Source organism: Glandiceps talaboti, chromosome 17 (genome assembly GCF_964340395.1).
Source record: "Glandiceps talaboti chromosome 17, keGlaTala1.1, whole genome shotgun sequence".
Lineage (NCBI taxonomy): Eukaryota > Metazoa > Hemichordata > Enteropneusta > Spengelidae > Glandiceps > Glandiceps talaboti.
This window is the reverse complement of record NC_135565.1, coordinates 5,320,732-5,341,784: the sequence shown is the minus strand read 5'-3', so window position 1 is coordinate 5,341,784 and position 21,053 is coordinate 5,320,732. Positions and strand designations below refer to the sequence as shown.

Sequence of the window (21,053 nt, the reverse complement as noted above, 5' to 3'; positions counted from 1 at the left end):
CAAATCTGATACTTGTAATCAGCATTTTTTTTCAACCATAATGGTAAACAAAGCCATTTCCCCCACATGACAATCCTGTATAGCGCCCTCTACGGCATGAAAATAATTTATTTACCCTTATCAAATTTGGCATATATAGTGCCTTCTATGGCAAGAAAAACTCATTCAGCACCAACTATGAACACCAAATGAACATGTGTAAACAGAGTCGATTGAAATGGAAATGAAAATAATTTCTGTACATCTCATGAAATATTAAATTGATGCTTAAACTTGCTTTTAAAAACATTCTCAATGGTAGCTATTCTAAATAAATCTAGGGTCATGGATCTATGAATCGTGTTGCTATAGTTACTTGGCAAGGATTTGATTTAGAAGGCATAAAGGCTGAAAACAGACTTATAATGTTACACCTCAAGATATTCAAATATGTAGGATGCAAATTGATACAATGTAGCATTTTCAAGCGTAACTTCATAATGTTCAATATTCCCTTCCACATGAGGATTTTGTTTAAAAAGAAGACTTTAAGAACTCTTGAAATGATATGCCCCCCCCCCAAAAAAAAAAATAAAAAAAAAAATATATATATATATACCCTTCAATATGAGTTTTCAATTTCAATGTGTTTGACAGAAAATTTTCTAATTTCCTTTCCTTTACTGTCAGGATAAAATTAAAACATGGAAAGTTTTCACAGAGGACATGCAACTCTTCTACAGCTATATTGAAGAGGGCCACCACTTTCTTTGAAGGTGTAGCTCGCAACTATATTTGTAGTCTCGTTTTTGTATCTCTCAGAGGATAGGCACACCTACAGGACATTCAAGGCAGCTATACTTTCTTTGAAGGGGCCACTAGTAAATATATATGTGGTCTTGTTTGAATGTTCTGTATCTCTGAGGATATACAACTCATCTACAGGCATATTTAAGAGGGCTACCACTTTCTTTGATGGGGTCGCTAGTAACTATACAAGTGGTCTCATTTCTGTATCGCTCTCCACAGTACATGTAGTCAAATGGTTTTCTTTAGACAGCATTTCATTCTTACCACCAACAGTGGTAGTTAAATACTATTGGAGCACTGATATAAATGTGACGATGTCATCATGTTCTAATGTAACTTTAAGACTAGAGGTTCACAGTTTGTAGTAAACTGAACAAAGTAACCAATTATGTCAGCCTGTCAGTGTGCAATGAAATACTACTGACATACAACATTGATCCTTTCCCCAGCAGGCGATTCTAAATTTTCAGTACAATTTGTCCATTTGACTATACGTGGAGAGATATATTGTAGAGAGCAACCCCATATACAGTTACTAGACTACCTCTTCAGGAAATAAATGAACATTCAGTGACTATTTATCTGAAGGAAATAAGCTCTTAGGAGTCATGAATATTCAGTGTGCATCTAATAAATATTCATGTATGCTAAGTACCCATGATGCAATGGTGGACCACTGAAAGAACAACAGTGGTGAAAAAGATGCACAATTTAGTGATTCTTGGCAACCAAGCAATAAGTATATGATGTGAAATAACTCTCCAGAACCCAAAATTTATGAAAATACCTTTATTTCCTGGAGTGGTGTTCCCCTTTCAGTAATACTTTGACTTAAGAATGGTTGATATCATTGGTGGTTATAAAAACCAAGTTACACATAAATAGTACTTCTGACCTTGGTAGAATATGCAAATAGTACAATATGCACATAGTAGAATATGCAAATGGTACGATATGCAAATAGTAGAATATGCAAATGGTACGATATGCAAATAGTACAATATGCAAATGGTATGATATGCAAATAGTATAATATGCAAATAGTACGATATGCAAATGATACAATATGCAAATTGTAAAATATGCAAATCAGAGATCATTTTCCCTGAATATCAAAGTTCTTCAAATCTCTCAAACTTGGCCATATGAAAGCTTGTCCTTTGAATAATAGAAATTTGAGGTTCACCGACTTGTTTTAAAGGAAATCGACAATGTTTTATTACCCAATAGAGGACTGAAAACTTTGGAAGTCATTAAACGCTTGAATTTGGTCAATAAACAGTCAATTGAGTACTAGCTGATTTAGAGCTTTCACATGCTACGCAGTGATGTATCTCCTGTATTTGGTATTCTAAGGCATATTCTTATTACTATGTATATAACTCTAAAATGCCGAAATGAAGACATTATAAATTTCATGAAAACAGGATGGTTTATTAAAAGGGGCACAAACTGAGTTTATATGGTTTTTGGCGTAACATTTGCTGCTTACTGAAACATACGTACAACTGTCAACATCATACCGTGGACAAACGAAACCTATTACAAACAGGGAAAGTAAACAAATGAATGGGATTAATAACACTTGGCACAGTACGGTGGAACAGCAGAGACCTCCAATACATTTTTATGGTTTGATAAAGAACAGTTTTATGGCCTCTTTATGTGTACATGCAATACCAGGGGAACTTCAAATTTGTTTGTGAATGTTAACTATTATGTAAAGTGGCCATAAAACTGTTCTTATCAAACCATGAAATGTAATATAAGTCTCTGTACTTCTAAAATGCTGTGCCAAGTGTTAATAATCCAATTCAGTTGTTTACTTTCTCTGTAACAGGTTCTCTCCATCCATGGTCTGATGTCGGCAGTTGTAACTATTACTTACTGTAACAATTGACTGAACTCAAACCTGGTATTAGTATATAACTTATAAATGATAAGATGACGTAATTTATTCTAATTATATGCACTCAAAATGGTAAGGAAATCGCTACAATGCAATCAATGTTCTAACAATGCCAGAGTACATGTACATTATTGTACTGTCATACAAGAACATACTAATTACCATTACACCAGAATAATTCATTTAAATCAAAGTATTTTCTCTTAAGTTAAAAACTAACAAACTCAGTTTGCGCCACTTGAATGCAAGAAACAGCATAGAAAATATTACATTTCATTCAAACTCTCACAAAGAATTCACACAGAGGTTAAAAATATTTACTTGGCAGTTGAAATACTTCAATTTGTTGATTATCTTATGCCTACGACTCTCGAAAACAGGAAAATAAGAGTGAAATTCACCGCATCTTTTAACAAAATGTTGTCAACTCTTTATCCCTTTTCAGAATTTCTGCAAATTTTGGTCAAAGACTCTACAACTAGACTAAATTTTGTTAAGTTAGTGACTAGAGTTTCATATTCATAAACAGAATGGTTTCAAAAGACACATTAATAACTATATGTTTTTGTGTTTTTTCTTTTTTTTCTATGAAACAAGTGAAAATGTATTTGTGTTGACAGTATGATCCATATGTCTCTATGCTTGGTATGTTATGATGGCTTCTGTTGGTGTTGGATCTTCTGTTATTTGAACACCATCCTGTTGGGCCGTTCCATCCTGCTGCTGTAACCCCACTGCTACTGCTTCTTCTAGTTGTTGAGGGTCTGTTAGCTGTAGTTGAAAGAGATAGAAGCATACATTTTTTTTACAATCTATGTTAGATTGAATATTCATTACTTGGATAAGCAATTAAATGTAAAAAAATGACAAAATTGTGAGAAATGGCAATTTCTGATAAGATGATGAATTGTGAAATCAATAAAATATAAAACATTTGTAAAAATGATGTCTTAGAGTATGACAGTCAGCAAGTTCATATCAACGTACCTGTATTGTGGTTATTTGAGTTGGATCACTCTCTGCTGCAGCCTGCATTGCTGCTATGGCAGCTTCCGTATCTGTTGTCGTGACAACACCATCATGAGACACACTGGACACTAAAGTCACCGGGGTAACAACATCAGCATTTTCCCCAGTGCCATCACCAGCGGTACCATCCGTCAGTTGGGCAGGCGCTTGGGTTACTTCACCCTGGGCATTCAGCTGGTACTGGATACGTGCTCGTTTTGCAGGTGGTATACCTGCAGCAGCAGCAACTGCAGCCGCTGCAGCAACAGCTTCCCCAACAGCAACTGCTATAAAAAACACAAAATTTTGTCAAAAATTGCACTTACTATTTGTCCGTTTCGGGTTTTTACTTTGTTTTGCAAGTAATTGCATTCAATAATAATCTTTATTCATCCAAATAAATTCTGAAATTTGAATGGTTGAATGGTCACCACAAGAGCAGTGCCCTAGTACCATAGCGTTAAAGAAGCAGGAGGAAACTGGAGTACCGGGGGAAACCTGTGTTCATCAGGGTCAAACTGAGCATCACCCTTCTTACATACGAACTCAGACTGCAGAGGTAAGAGGCGTACGAGCTAAACACTCGGGCCACAAACAACCAGTCAATACACAAAGTCAAGGAAGTAAGAAATGTCACTGTATAGTACTATTTTTTTAATTAAAAAAGAAAACAAAGTAAATTTCCACACAAGAATGATGTACAATCTTGACTTTGCTGTCATATGTTTGAAGATAAGATAACATGTGCACTGATATGTAGTTAGATTAGACACAGCAGAAGTGTAGTGTTTACTGCATGTTGCACTTCTGTCATTATTTTCAACAGGAGGTGTTAAATTTAACAGCCTACGTAATTTAATATTAGTTGCTGCAACTAATTGCAGCAAGCACCGAAATTTGTCATGTACCTAATCTAATAATTAGATTAGGCACATGAGATGTTCGATGTTTATTCGGGGGCCTTGGCAAACCAAAGCACCCACAGAAATTTCAAAGTTCTCAAAACTATCAACAGTTAACATCTCTGTTTTCGTGTTAATTACCTTGTTGTTGGGCAAACAACTGAGCTTCGCTTTCTTCGGTAGCATCAGTATCACCATGGGCAGTCCGTTTATGCATGGCTAGTGTTGATGTCTGTCTGTATGTCTTGCCGCAATGATTACAAATGTATGGTTTGGAATGCGTATGTACTACATGGTGTTTGTATAAACTTGAATACTCAGTAAAACGTTTGCCACATCCTGCCACTGTACACACATAAGGTTTTTCACCTAGACACAAACAAAAGAAAACACAATGACATTACTTTTTCTTTTTTCTGTATTTATAGTTCTGAACTTAGACTGTTAGATAACGTCATGATGCTCCGCCCTCACAGGCCTGCTGTATCCAATGTTGACCGATGTGTAAGAGTGCCTCGCCACGGTGTAACTTTTAGACTACTCTGAACTCAGAGCATAAATAATCTACCTGGTATACCGGTATTACCTATTTTTAAAAAAAAAATTTATGTGCCGAGTTCGGAACTAAAACATGGTTCCAGAGCAACGAAAGAATGTTTTGATTGTACATTTTCTTGTTAAAAGAAAATTCAATATGGGAAGTGTGTAGACTAGTATACGTACACTGACACCAATATCTGTTTGGGTTATACTATGACAACCTCATAACACACAGTCAAGTACAAATGGCGTATTTTTTTCTGACCTTTTTTTTGGACTGGGATTTGTTCCTAGCAATTTATTTATATGCAAAGGAATACACATATAAACAAAATCACATATTTCTACAGAAAACTATTTTATAAGTATTTGATATGATGTAATTTAATTTGCAATGGTTCTGCAGTATTCTCTGCAACTGTATTTTCACACAATTAAGTAGTTGAAAGTGTAGCAGAAAACACTGCAAACATGAGTGTAACTAGTAAGTTAAGTACCCCAAGTACCAACTCTGGCACTCCGCCCTCATGGGGTCTGTTGCTATTACAAATGGTTATCAAGAGCAGAAAAATATTACACGAAATATAGCAGTGTATTTTCTTTTTACTTTTTTTGAGCTGGGAAATGCTCACTGTGACTTTTGTTTTATGCAGACTAATACACACATAAAAACAGTTACACATTTCTACAGAATTCCATTCGTGATTGGGACTATGTGACAGGGTTATATTGCACACTCCATATCACGTTGCTGTGGAACTGTCAAAGCTTTCCCTGTCTGTCCACAAGCTATCCCAGAGTCACACAAGGCTCGGCAAACATAGCACCACGATTTATATGGCACTCATTTGCACACACAGCTATACAACAAGGTTTTTTGGTATACGGCGTATTCCGTTTATCGAATGTCCGGTCTTTTAACAGATAAGTGTCACAAGAGACAAAGACACAAAGACATTGTACTCGTAGTACATGAACACACCAATATGAGTAATCACAGGTACATAATTTTGTACAGTGTATTTTGTCACTCATAATTACCTGTATGTATTCTCATATGATTTTTATAATTTGTAGCACTAGCAAATGCTCTTCCGCATCCTTCTTCCTGACACACATATGGACGTTCTCCAGTATGTGTTCGTATGTGAACCTTTCGGATGTTTGATGTTGTAAATGCTCTGTCACATCCTTCAAAAGGGCACTTAAACGGTCTTTCTCCTATAAGGAAGAAATTGTTCAAAACAATTGTTAAAGTAGTTGTGAATTTGAAAATGTTTTCATTCTGCATGTTACTTTCTGGAGTGTATGTATATGGCAATAGAAAGAGCTTTAATTTCTAAATATTTCTGCATTTCAGCTGGCTCTTTCATCGAGATTGTTTTCATTCTGTATACTTTCTACAGTAAATATGACAGCACAAATGAATATTCATGACTATCTACATTTATCAAAAAGGAATAGACACTAATTAGTCATGAATATTCAAATATGGCTTTCTGTAGATATCCTGTCCCCCTCCACCCCCACCGCCACCCTGTAGAAAATCATCTCATACTCCTTTCTATAGGACCTGGTAGGATGACGGTTGCAATGTGAAGGCTTTTATCCTATGCGCTTAAATGGCTGCAATGGATTGTATGCTCCCCGCGGAGTTGAGGAAGACTAACGGGCTGTTGTGCCATTTCTGATCCGAACCAGGAGTAATAATTCAATTAATTGTAAAGCGCTTTGAGCATGGCCTGGGAAAGTGCTATATAAGAACCCAACGTTATTATTATTATATCTGAATACATTACCTTATGTGTTCTAACATGTTTCTGTACATCTCCTCCCCCCCCCCCATGTAAAATCGTCTCATACTCCTTTCTATCTCTGTATACATTACCTGTATGTGTTGACATGTTTCTGTATATCTCCCAATGTCTTGAAATGCCCTTCTCCTCCCTCACCACTACCCTGTACATTGTACATGTATAAAATCATCTCATATTCCTTTATATCTGCTAATACATTACCTGTATGTGTTCTGACATGTTTCTGTAGATCTCCCGATGTCTTGAACGCCTTCTGACAGCTTTCTTCAGGACACTTGTATGGCTTTTCACCTGTATGGACTCTGGTATGACTTTTAAGGCCATAACCTGTAGCAAACGCCTTACCACATCCAGGGTGTTCACATTTGTATGGTCTGTCACCAGTATGGGCCCTTTCATGTACCTACGAAAGAAAAGGCAAAGGACAGGTTCACGGTGAGATGGCCATTCAACATTCCTTATAATCTTGAAAACAATATGATGGAGAAAGAAGTACAGAACACAACACTGTATTTGAATATTCATGACCCCTTAGTGCTTATTATCTTTAGATAGATAGTCATGAATATTCAGTGTAAATCTAATACATATGCATGTCTGTTGAGTCCCATGATGCAACAGTGGTCTAGTATAAGAACAACAGAGGTGAAATAGATTTTCAATTTGGTGTTTCTTTGCAAATGTGCAAAATTTATGTATTGTGAAATCTTGAAATGATTCTCTGAACCCAAAGTTTGTGAAAATATCTGTGTTTCCTGGACGGCATTCTCTTTAGAGTTGATATACCGTTCACATATCTGTCAAGTGTATAACATAATATTTAAACTGGCATGCATACCTTAAGATGATGTGCCGTTGTATACATTCGACCACATCCGTCATGTGTACAGCGGAATGCTTTATTTGTCATGTCTGTAGCTGCTTTTAATAAACTGCTTGGTATACTTGATGAAACACCCTAATAAATAAATAGTTAATAAAACATATTAGTCACAATTAATTTATCTATATTACTACCTTGTATTCATGGATAAGTGACAAATGTTTTAAAAGGCCATATGGATTAGAATTAGTATTTATTTTGGAATTTTCATTTATAATACACTTTCACTATATATGTTTTTCTACTTGAAAAAACAATGTGAAATAACATATACCAAGTCTGTGTTTGTAACTCAAAAAATTGCAAAAATGATGCAAAAAGTGTTAAAGTTTATTACTGTACATACAATAACAAACATTTGGCAACTAATTTTAATGTACCGCAATATCTTGAGTTACAAACAAGGACTTGGTATATATTCTTTCACGTAGAAAAACATAGTTTTAAAGTTGTTTTATCAATTATAAGTCCAATTAATAAACAGCCAATTCTCATCCGTATGACCACTTTAATACAATAGAAAATGAGTGTCCATTGGGAGACTGTATAATAATAATAATAATAATTAAGTAGACTCAAAGAGAACCTAATCTCTGCAAGCACAGCTTGAGGTGCAGAAATGGAAAATTACTCTATGGTAAGAGGAAATATGGCTTCACAGACACTGGATACTAGGCAATTGAAGAAGGTTGAGACTAATGTTAAAATATGGATTCACAGACACTGGATACTAGGCAATTGAAGAAGGCTGAGACTAATGTTTAAATATGGATTCATAGACACTGGATACTGGGTGATTGAAGAAGGCTGAGACTAATGTTCAAATATGGATTCACAGACACTGGATACTGGGTAATTGAAGAAGGCTGAGACTAATGTTCAAATATGGATTCATAGACACTGGATACTAGGTAATTGAAGAAGGCTGAGACTAATGTTCAAATATGGATTCACAGACACTGGATACTAGGTGATTGAAGAAGGCTGAGACTAATGTTCAAATATGGATTCACAGACACTGGATACTTGGTGATTGAAGAAGGCTGAGACTAATGTTTAAATATGGATTCACAGACACTGGATACTAGGTGATTGAAGAAGGCTGAGACTAATGTTTAAATATGGATTCACAGACACTGGATACATGGTGATTGAAGAAGGCTGAGACTAATGTTTAAATATGGATTCACAGACACTGGATACTAGGTGATTGAAGAAGGCTGAGACTAATGTTTAAATATGGATTCACAGACACTGGATACTAGGTGATTGAAGAAGGCTGAGACTAATGTTCAAATATGGATTCACAGACACTGGATACTAGGTGATTGAAGAAGGCTGAGACTAATGTTCAAATATGGATTCACAGACACTGGATACTAGGTGATTGAAGAAGGCTGAGACTAATGTTCAAATATGGATTCACAGACACTGGATACTAGGTAATTGAAGAAGGCTGAGACTAATGTTTAAATATGGATTCACAGACACTGGATACTAGGTAATTGAAGAAGGCTGAGACTAATGTTTAAATATGGATTCACAGACACTGGATACTAGGTAATTGAAGAAGGCTGAGACTAATGTTTAAATATGGATTCACAGACACTGGATACTAGGTGATTGAAGAAGGCTGAGACTAATGTTTAAATATGGATTCACAGACACTGGATACTAGGTAATTGAAGAAGGCTGAGACTAATGTTTAAATATGGATTCACAGACACTGGATACTAGGTAATTGAAGAAGGCTGAGACTAATGTTTAAATATGGATTCACAGACACTGGATACTAGGTGATTGAAGAAGGCTGAGACTAATGTTTAAATATGGATTCACAGACACTGGATACTAGGTAATTGAAGAAGGCTGAGACTAATGTTCAAATATGGATTCACAGACACTGGATACTAGGTAATTGAAGAAGGCTGAGACTAATGTTTAAATATGGATTCACAGACACTGGATACTAGGTGATTGAAGAAGGCTGAGACTAATGTTCAAATATGGATTCACAGACACTGGATACTAGGCAATTGAAGAAGGCTGAAACTAATGTTCAAATATGGATTCACAGACACTGGATACTAGGTGATTGAAGAAGGCTGAGACTATCGTTCACAGACACTGGATACAAAATGCCCAATAAAAAAATGTTATTAAATACATGTACAATTTTTTTTTTCAACCCATGCACTTGTGTTTTTTTGTATAAAATGATAATCTGACTGCGTGATTGTGTAAACTAAACTATAGCCCTTGGGTAACTACTAGTAACTGGGAAAATTGTGACCCATAAATGGAGTGATGTGATATTTTATTCCTTTGTAACCACCACACAAGTATCTGATATCATTTCTGATTATAACTAATTTCCAACCTTAACTGTTTTAACTGTTAGAGATGCTATCCCCTTCTTTCCATCCAAGTCACCATGTGTACCATCTGGTAGAGTGCCATCAGCTGCTGCATGCTCAGTTGAAGCCTGGGGTGAAAGTTGAAATGAAAGTGGATGAGAAGAAGTTCATACCTAGCACACTGAGTGTAGTACATCAAATTCACATTACAAGTCCAGTCTACAACTTTGTACACAAGACAGTCACAGCATCAGGGCATGTCTTTTGAAAATGGCAGGAGAGCTAAAAATCCCTCTCCTGAAACCATCCAGGCGAGTGGTAGGCGAGTGATTTAATACCTCTCCTGAAAATAGTCAGGCGAGTGAAGAAAAAAAATTCATTTTCATTTCTATTTGTATTTTGGCCAGTTGGCTCCAAATAAATAAAATAGAATAAAAAAACACACACATTTAAAAAATGTATGCAAAAATATATTTATAAGTAACAGTTCGTTTGGTTATTTGTACAACAATTATTATTGCAACAATTTTGTTAAGTCTGTGCACATCAAAATCTTGAAAAAATATTAAGTTTTTTGTTGTGACTACAAGTAGTACAATACAAAAATATTTTTTTAATTACAAATTCTAACTGGTCTTGTTTTCTTAGAACGTTTTTATAAAAACATCCTACCTGAATATCTCCTCCGGAACAATTTATAGTCGCTACAAAGTACATGTTTTGGAGGGCATTGAAGAAACCACCACTTCTATTTCGCTTAATTAATGCAGCTAATTCAAACTTGAGATTGTTCAAAACTACAATGAATTGACAAAAACTAACGTACCCCAGAGATGACAAATGCCTCCTGATGTTGAGCTTTGACGTTAACGTTAAATTGCTTGCTAATTTGTAACCATTCACTAGATCCGAGACAATAAAACACGTAACCCCACCTAGTACCTGCACACGGATCAGACGACCGGTGTCGCCAACTAAAGTAGCTAGATCCGTTCACGTCTGAGCAGCAGACCTACTTTGTTTTAGAAATCACAAGGCGAAAATTCGAGCAAATATTTTATATGTTACAGCAGTCGATAAAGTCATGGAGGTAAAACAGACGTGGTCGGCAGTTGAATAGATCATCGGACAAAAACAATGAAACTGCGTGTTGGAGATTATGAAATAAAAACCCGGGAATTTCTCTGAAAGCTGCACGAGAATAATAAGATAAGGTGGGAAAAATATCGACAGCTTATTTTTATTTTTATTTTGTAAAATAATCGATCTTATTTTATTGTCATTCTTTCAATGCCCTCCAAAACATCGCCAAGCTATTGTCGGAACTCTGGGCATGTACTCTGTGTGTGGCGACTATAAATCGCAGTTGTTGTTCATGTTCCAGATCGGGGGGAGGAGACATTCACGTAGGATGGTCTCCAAAAACCCCGTTCTAACAAAACTAGGCCGATCGGAATTTAAAACTAAAAACTCATCGATGGATTGCTGAAAATGAGAACTACAAATAGTCATCGTATCAATCGTAATTGCACAATTTGCAATGATGCGAAAGTTGAAATCTCCACGCATACTGAGCTGATCAATATTCATGATATGCCATGACATCATGCATGTCCCGCTTCGAATACGTCACTATTTTCCCCATATAAGGGTAGTGCAATGCAAATTTCAGATACATGTAATATATAGGTCATGAATGACAGCGCTGACTTCAGCTGGAGATCAACGATTATGAACATGGAAGTGTTCCACGCTCCTACCACGTAATTTTACCGAATAAACGTTGATTTTTATGGTAACCACATATTGAAAAATGATATAAAATACATTTCATAGATCACACATATAAACACAAGCATATACATTATCTCTATCTCTGTCTATCTCTCCCAACCCCCCAACACAAGGTACTGTGGTTTACATGTCCTCAGACCCATTGAAATTACCTTCATAACTTAGATATGACTATGACCTTTGAACTTTGACCTACCTGTTGCGCATAGTGTTCCAGAGCACTTATTGAATTAGGATCCACTGGGTCATCTGTGCCATCGAAGTGTGTGCCATCTACACAAGGAGTACACAAATAGTGTTATAAAAAACAGAACAATCAATGCCTTGATAAATTCATGACTCCATTGGTTATAAATACTACTATGGTAACCAAGCTTTCTGCTATCAAAAAAAAAGTGTTTGGTTCCAGTTACCCGACCCCACATAGTTTTTCACTTTCGACCGACCTGAAACTTTTAGATATGTAGTCAAGAAAAAAATAATAAAATTGGGAAAATTGTGAAGTCTCGCGAGAAATAATGGTTGCAGAAACTGACATCAACTTAAAAAGATAATACAAAACTATTCTTCCAATCTGTAATGGCTGTACATCTGATGAGAAGAAACCAGTAACACAGAGACCATATGGAAAACAACAGAAAACATAACTACCTGAACTAGACACTCACATATGAAAAAAAAATGTTAAAAAAAACAAAAAATCTACCTACCCCACCTATTCTAAAATTAAGCGTAACGGGACCCACACAATTTTATTTTAGGTCTAAGATAGACACAAACTAACACTATAATGTGTTGAAGAGACACATTACACAAGTTGGTAATGGCAATGATTTTGTACTGTGGATATAATCAAATGTAAAAACAATCAGAGTCTATCGTTTTTGCAAGTTTATGTTGTTGGTTTACGTGATAGATATAACAACACTTTTACTTATGGAGCACATCATGGTTGTTATTGAGAGAAGTTTTCAAAACCACAATATACTTAATTAATAAAACTCTCTCTTTAATCACAACCCTGCTGTGTTCAGCAATAAAAGTGTTGTTACTTTGTGAGTAAAACAACAACCTCAGTTTGCAAAATGATCGACATTGAACATTACAGCTAAAATGGTGTAGGCTTGGTGTTTCACTCATGTAATATGACATTTACAGCTAAATGGTGTAGGCTTGGTGTTTCACTCATGTAATGTCACATTTACAGCTAAAAAAGTGTAGGCTTGGTGTTTCACTCATGTAATGTGACATTTGATACACACCCTCACACGACTTCTAATGCAAAAGAAACAATTACATAGGTGCCATGCAGTGGGGATGTAGAAGTAGTCAAGTTGAAATGTTGATTATCAGTTAGAAAATAAACAATTGCCGCCATTAAAATCATCAAGTCTATGTGTAATGTTTTCATTAGAAGTCTGTTTTTACTGCACTGTGAAAGAATAGCAATGCTTATCAGTGTTCAATGTGATTGGGCAAAGGATCCTACTGTGTTTATTGTGTCTCTGTTATTGCTAGTCTTGAGTTGAAATATGTCTATCTTTGTGTCAAAAACATAATGTCCCATGAGTGAAACACCAAGCCAGCCTATAAATGTATAAGTTACAGTGAGTCCATTGGTAAACACTCACTGTTTACCTGTAAATGAAAGACACTATGTAATTACAATATCTCTGGAGCCTGTAACTTGTAAAACTAATTTTACAGTCTGTATTTTCTAGAGATGTTATATAATTTAGGATATCTGACCTGGATGTGGCTGTTCACCGTACGCTTCTCCCGTTGGTTGTGTCTGGATATATGCAGTCGTACCATCTTCCAACTGTACTGCTTGTAATGTCTGGCCATCAGCTGAGTAAACAAATACCAACAAATAATTAATAAATAACAAATTGTGGATTTAACCCTTAAGATGCTATAGACTCTTCGTGCAAAAGACTCCCTAGGCCAAGGACATTTTCCACTACAGAGTAGGATCTTACCTACCCTACAATTATCAATTTTAACGTGAATTTGAAATGAATAAAACATGCTACCAGCGACTACTTTTTCCTTATCCAACCAGTACATATATATATATATTGTCAAATGAATATTGATTTACCCAGATATGAGGTGAAGACTTGAAAATTGGGCTTATGCAAATGAGTAAACTTGTCTGCATATATGCAGATGTGGCCTGGGGAACCCGGAAGATATGAAGAGACGGTGTTGTAAGGGTTAAAAACTGCAAAGATTTGATACCTTTCATGCTGTGTGAATGTCTTATTTCCTAGATTTTGTTACATTTTACTTGAAATTTATAATTCTAATTACAATTTGTATCAAATTTCTTGATAAAGCAGCTTGAGGGTGTAGATTTAGACTCGTTACACTGTTGACGGAAAACAGAGTACCTAAACTATAGTTTCGTAGTAACACCACACAAACCTCTAAATTATACAGTCAAGTTTCAATTCCTACCTCTTGTAGCCCTCTGTATGTAAGCTGTGGTTCCATCTTCTAGCTGCACTGTTTGACCCTCCTCAAAACCAGTTTCACCTTCTGTAAACGTCAGCAAAAAAAGTTGTTTGGCTTCAATATTTGTGATGAAATCAATAAGTCTTATTTTTGTTCTTTAGAGTTGCATGTAAGCAGGTACTTGTTGAACCAATTCCTACCACCACCAGTATCCCCCCCACACACACAGAGCAGTAATTATGTTTTGTTTCATTATTAAAGTGGCCATATAAATGAGAATTGGGTATTGATTTTGGATTTTTTTAATGTATAAAACAACTTTTACAAGGTTTTAAGAGAGACACAAAGTAAATGTTGTTTGATGTGGAAGATTACACAAGTGAGTGATAGAAGTATCTTTGTTGTAATTACTACGTAACTGGAAGTCCCTAAAGTGTACACAGCAAGCTTGATGAAGATGAATACCATTTTTTACTTTACTCCTTTTTTGACCACTTCAGAACCAAGTACATTTATATTCCAAGAATCTTTTTGAGCTGGCTAGTGAACGTAAATTCCTAAATCTATCGACATCTGATGACATTGTTATTATACAAAGGTTAGTGGTTTATTTATTACACCAAATGAAACAATGTAAGAAAGTACACAGACATATTTGAGTACTGTACATTTTAATTTTTTTTCCCGTCAACTCAATGTCTTTAAACATTTTTGTACATTGTATTATGGGCTGATGGCCTAGAATTAAATGAACTAATGACCACTATGTATACTGTATACCTACAAAGCAAGCTTATGGAAGTCATGAGAAACACTACTCTATTGTGAGTACAATCAAACCAATGTCCATCAATAACTTATATCAACACACGTTGTGACTATATTTTCAATTTTGTCTTTCTAGAGAGCAAAAACCTTGATTATCGCTGTAGTAGTTGTCACTTTGAAAAGAATTGTTTATTCATTTGATTGGGTGATCAGCATCTGATAGCTAATGGGAAAAGCTGCTATATCTGGTAACATCATAATCGATGTTAACTCCTTTACCTTTTTCTGTGATGTGTTGAATGTATGCCGTTGTACCGTCTTCAAGTTGTACAGCTTGTCCTTCAACAAGACTGCCATCTGTGAAAAATCACAAACCAGTGAAATCTTAAAACTCAACAGAAATCAATGTATTCCTAAGATATATGTATGCTAGTGTTAAAGTTATGTTACAGTGTACAAATGTACGTAAGTCAAACTTGACACCAATTTCTCAGTCTAAATAATTACTAGACAATGCATAAAACTCATTTAGAATCATATTCTTATTTTTTTGTCCCTTGAAGTGAGTATAAAACCAAATACTGACATTCACAGCTTTACACATGTAATTTCTCTACAACCATAGCAATTATTTTTTCAGAAAGTGCAATATCACAAGACTCATACAAAATGTAGTTGTGCACTTCTTTATACATACGACACAAAAATAAGACAGTTAATATGTCCAGGTTTAGACAGTGGCACTTGACCATGCGCCGTCTGGAATTCTTAAAATCACAGAAAATGAATATTGATTATTGTCAAAATATAATCACATGAATGATTCTAACCTTTATGTTGTATGTATGCTGTTGTGCCATCAGGTAAGGTCACGGCCTGTAAGCTTTGACCTTCAACTACTTGTAGTTTACCATCAGCTGATATACCAGTTGCTATGGAAACTGCTACTGATTGTCCATCTGCTTCTGTTGTCTATAAAGATACAAGGAATTTCCTTTACAGCAATACCCTACCAATATGGTTTCCTTCCAGTCTTATACTTCACCAATGTTTTTTATCAGCCATCATGTGGATGACGGGTAGATGGATTAAAATATATTTCAAAATTTTGTTGAGTTAGGCTATAATACGTACCTATACCAGTGCAATTTGATAAAATGTAGCAATGTTTTGTAAGATTTTTGATGGAATATAATACAAGTCTCTGTACTTCCAACATGCTGTGCCAAGTGTTATTAATCCAATATAGTTGTTTACTTTCCCTGTTTGTAACACGTTCCGTTTTGTCCACGGTCTGATGTCGACAGTTGTATGTTCGTAAGATTTTTGTTGACTCAATGAGCCAGTCAAGTTTGTTTCAACTGGCTTCCAACTTGTATACTGTATAATTATGTAGTACTTACATTGACACTAACTGGCTGCATATCGGTATTAGACTGAGCCAGTAACATACCAATCACTTCTTGTTCATTGGAACTCATCGTGGTCGTATCTAGGGCTTTGTGATGACCATCAGCTGTTGTATCCATGGTGATAAAGGTATTATGGGATAACAATCACAAACTCTTGAATTCTAGGGAACACAAACCAATCATAGGATTATTACATCATTTAAGAGAAAGGTGAAATTTGTATGTATGGATAAAACTTAGTGATTTGTGGATCGTGAGATGACTGATAGCATCACTTCAATCAACGGAGATTCCAGCCCACATTATTTTAGCTTCGTGGAGAACCCAACAGATTCTCCCTCGCTTTTCTGTGGTTACTATGGAAACACATGATATAGTACTGATCTACATCATACCCACAAGTCAATGTGTTAGTCAAAACACAAGTCAACAATGCGTAACTTTTGTAGCCTGCTAAATCTTGTCATTGTTGATAGTGAAAGTCATATAGCCACAGAATGATAATGTATATACATGTGTTAAAACATGGAAATGAGAGAGATTGTTTATATAAGAAAGGTTTCAGGTAAAGACCTGTGACAGATATAAGGGTCAACATTTGGGTGAAAAGAGAACTTTCTTAGTGAGTTGGCCCAGCACTTGTGTGATCCTATCCTTTCCTTACAGTTTTACTGATGAGATGACACTAATGGAGGAGCCCGAGATTGAATCATGGAATCATGGATCTTTCAACCTATGCAGTGTTTTTACATAACACCTGCCGATGGCCATAGTGTCAGCTACTGTCCTACCCATGGACAGCTACTTTTTAAATATTTACAGTTTTACTCAGTCTATGATATATTTAACTTATTTAAAGATGTCTTTTTTGAAAGAGAGCTATGGCTTTCACTGTTCAGTGTATGCATATAACCTTTACTACATGTAGTACAACTCTTTCAATACACATGTAGACTATCCCTGTATTTTGATTTTAAAATACCCCCACCCACCCACCCACTCACCTTACATTTATGATGTGGATGTATGCTCCAAAACTTTGTGAAAACCCTATGTGATCAGTGGAAGCTTGAATTGTACACTGTCTGTACGTGTACACATATACTGTACATAGGGAGTTGAGGAACTAACAGCTTACATTATATAAGTTTGTTTGACAAATATTAATCTGGCTAGCTGGAACCAAATAACAGTCAGAATTTGGTTTGTTCTTTCCGGTTGTTATATTGGGGTTGATTATCAAACAGACAGAAAATGTGGCCCAAATTTGTTGTTCTGCCTGGTTGTTCAGGTTAATTATCAAACAGATAGAAGACTTTGTCCAAATATATTCTGTGTAATTGCATTGAGAAGAGACAGAGGGGTGGGTTTTAGTTCTGTCTGGCTGTTTGGGTACATGTATATACTAAATTTAATTATAAAACATATAAAACGAAAAACTATTATACAAAAATGTAAAACTTGTTCTGGGAAATCGTTAATACACACACAAAAAATGTATATTGTATTTACAAAGCTTACACCATTAACAGTTACAAAATTCCTTTATAAGCAGAAAGAACAGAAACCCAAATAAATTCTGATCGTTAATCTGTCCCTAATTACTGCCAATATACCATATTCAGTCATGTCACAGGTAAAGAACACAGGGGGGTGGGGGGCACTCCAGTCATGTCACAGGTAAAGAACACAAAAGGGTCTACATTTGTATTCTTCATGACACAGGTAAAGAACACAAGGGGGGTGGGGGGCACTCCAGTCATGTCACAGGTAAAGAACACAGGGGGTGGTCCAGTCATGTCACAGGTAAAGAACACAGGGGGGTGGGGGGCACTCCAGTCATGTCACAGGTTAAGAACACGGGGGTGGGGGGCACTCCAGTCATGTCACTGGTAAAGAACACAGGGGGGTGGGGGGCACTCCAGTCATGTCACTGGTAAAGAACACAAAAGGGTCTACATTTGTATTCTTCATGTCACAGGTAAAGTCTGTCTTTGTTACAAATTCCACTCTTCTAGCTTTCACTTTTAGTCTCAAAACTGCTAGCTGTGAGTAACGCTGCTAAGCTATGAAATCTTGGATTGCTGTGATAAATAATGTAATTAATTCTATCTTGTATTTGATAAAATTCCAACAAGTATACAATGCATGGTGTATTAGGCTTTTAGTAACAGTACACAGAATTGAACAATGACCTACACTATTAATTCTGCTTGCTTTACTAGGCCATGAATAGCATTGAACTTTCCTTTGTCACCCACTTTTTTTTTCCTTTTTTTTTGGGGGGGGGGGAATATTGAATTATCTCATACTGGAATGGTACCTTTTATGAAATTTTTCAAGAACAAAATTAAACATAGTCTCTACATTCTTTCAAAGGAATATATTATGACATTACTTTTTCTCAATGTTGCCAACAAATTTGATTTTTTTTTTCAAATTAGAAAAATGCAGTACAATTTACGCTGAAAGAGCAAATCTTTGAGTTTGTATGGTTGGCTAACCACAACAACATAGCCTAGAGACTGGTGTTGCCAGTTGGTGTTAAAATACAATCTTGGAAGGCTCTGACTCTACAATACCAGAATAGATTTATGCCACATGTTGGTAAAGGTTCGGTGTAAATTATTTTTTAAATAAAAGAAAAAAGATTTGGTGTATTTTGAATGAGACAAAATTATGAAAATTAGACATCAAATCTGTATGCTATGATAAATCAGTTAAAGTTTGTTTTATATCACGTACATCTGAGCAGTTTTGGAGGGTTCAAGAAAAGAGTATTTTGGACAGTCAACTGTAATAGTTATGGGGGGGGGGGGTCAAAACAATAATATGGCATATATTTAGAAGGGAAAAAAATCTAAACCGCTACCCGTATACCGAATATGCAATTACACTTATATAAACAACTATACTGGACAATTATTTACCAAAATTTAATTACTCTGTCTACTATATCATGTCGTAGTTCCAGTCGGTCAGAACTGGGTTACGTACAAATGACAGAAAGCTGACATCGAAACAAGATGGCGTTTGGCATCAGAAAATGCAAATTACGGACAGTCACGGTGTAGATTTTCAGTAACAGACGATACACCAATTCAAATATGGGACGATACTCCATCCATATTTCACGAAAAGAATAAATGGCAACGTCAAGATACATGATTTAGGACCGGACAGAGAAAGAGTAAATTTCCCTCGATTTTCTACCGACGCAAACACCCAATAATGGCCTGAATTGGACAGCCGCTTCTTCGGTCACTCGTAACCCCCTGCTCGATACTTTTCCCCCAAATGTTGGGTGTATGGGTGTAAACTATCATCGAAATCAAGCAAATATACACTGTCTGATCCAAACTAAACATTTCAAGAGAGGAAGATGGGTTATGGAACGCTGGGAAACCAACCTGGACCGCCATGCAACGGGACACGAACATGCCTCGTAGTCGGCAACATGAATAGCGTAACACACAATGGATAAGGCAGCACAACATTGTATACATATTCAGAGTACAGGGCCGTGGAAATTAACAAGCATTCTGGGAGCTCTCATTGAAGCGACGAAAACTTCGAGCTGGGATCTCTCCTGTTCGTAATTTTGAACATAAGCAGAGACACTAACTATCTATACATTACCTACCCCGTTCACTTCGACTCGGCGATGACATTTAATGAGCATAACAACGCCGTAATTTTTTACTCATTTTCTTACCTTTGTCGATGCTCAGCCCAATCGTGACGTCATCGCGGCATTGCTTTTGCGCACGACACCAATTGCGAAAACAAATGAACAACACAGTCCCTGGCGAAACAAGGTCGCTTGGTCGGTCGGCCCACAGCTAGCTCATTGTGTTGGCATATACACAGTGAAAGGTATAAAGGGGCCTTCCATAACCAGGGTCATTGCCAAGTTTATTAAGTCGATGAATTTTTCCATTTCCAGATCAAATGTATCATTCGTACGACTGTTTTCTCTCTTTCCTGCTTGTATCTAGTTGAGAGGGAAACTTTATCTGTCGAATAAAAAGCAAGAGAGTGGCGTGATTTCCAACATCACAACTCCAGAGAAACACAGCACAAGCAAATAAAATCTGAAGAAAAAGAATTGAAGCAGCTCAAACTATATAGTTGCAATTCATAAAATTGATGACGAATGAATCGAAAACAAATTGATGGAATGGAATGCAAAAGATTTGCACTATGTAACAAATTCTTATTGTTAGTATCACAACATGGATTGCTTAGTTCTAATACTGTTCTGAATATTGGACATGGAATCGTCCCCTAATGTCAGAAGTTTAAAGTACTGAGACATGCATGATATAATGTGTCATTTACCATCAACTATTTCTATAGCTTTCTTTAATTTCCTACAAGAGATGTAAAAATTTCACTAAAATTAGTCTGCTTA

At 36.0% G+C, this 21,053-nt stretch overlaps 1 protein-coding gene across 5 annotated transcripts; it reads right to left on the bottom strand.

Moving 5' to 3' along the window:
* Positions 1–1,870: 1,870 nt before the first annotated feature.
* LOC144447948 (uncharacterized) lies at positions 1,871–20,383 on the bottom strand. 5 transcript variants are annotated; one of them, XM_078138064.1, is made up of 14 exons: positions 20,355–20,383; positions 16,631–16,800; positions 16,058–16,199; positions 15,507–15,584; positions 14,463–14,543; positions 13,749–13,850; positions 12,196–12,272; positions 10,229–10,333; positions 7,804–7,923; positions 7,167–7,368; positions 6,190–6,369; positions 4,750–4,977; positions 3,686–3,993; positions 1,871–3,469 (listed from the first exon to the last, which is right to left on the bottom strand). In XM_078138064.1, exons 2-14 carry the CDS (start codon positions 16,754–16,756, stop codon positions 3,335–3,337), a joined length of 1,884 nt encoding a protein of 627 aa, XP_077994190.1. In that variant the 5' UTR covers positions 16,757–16,800; positions 20,355–20,383; the 3' UTR covers positions 1,871–3,334. The 5 variants fall into 5 exon arrangements, with proteins under 5 accessions (XP_077994190.1, XP_077994189.1, XP_077994191.1 ...); XM_078138063.1 differs by lacking the exon at positions 20,355–20,383 and adding an exon at positions 20,050–20,106; XM_078138065.1 differs by lacking the exon at positions 20,355–20,383 and adding an exon at positions 20,050–20,106 and having other exon boundaries at positions 3,686–3,990.
* Positions 20,384–21,053: the final 670 nt, after the last annotated feature.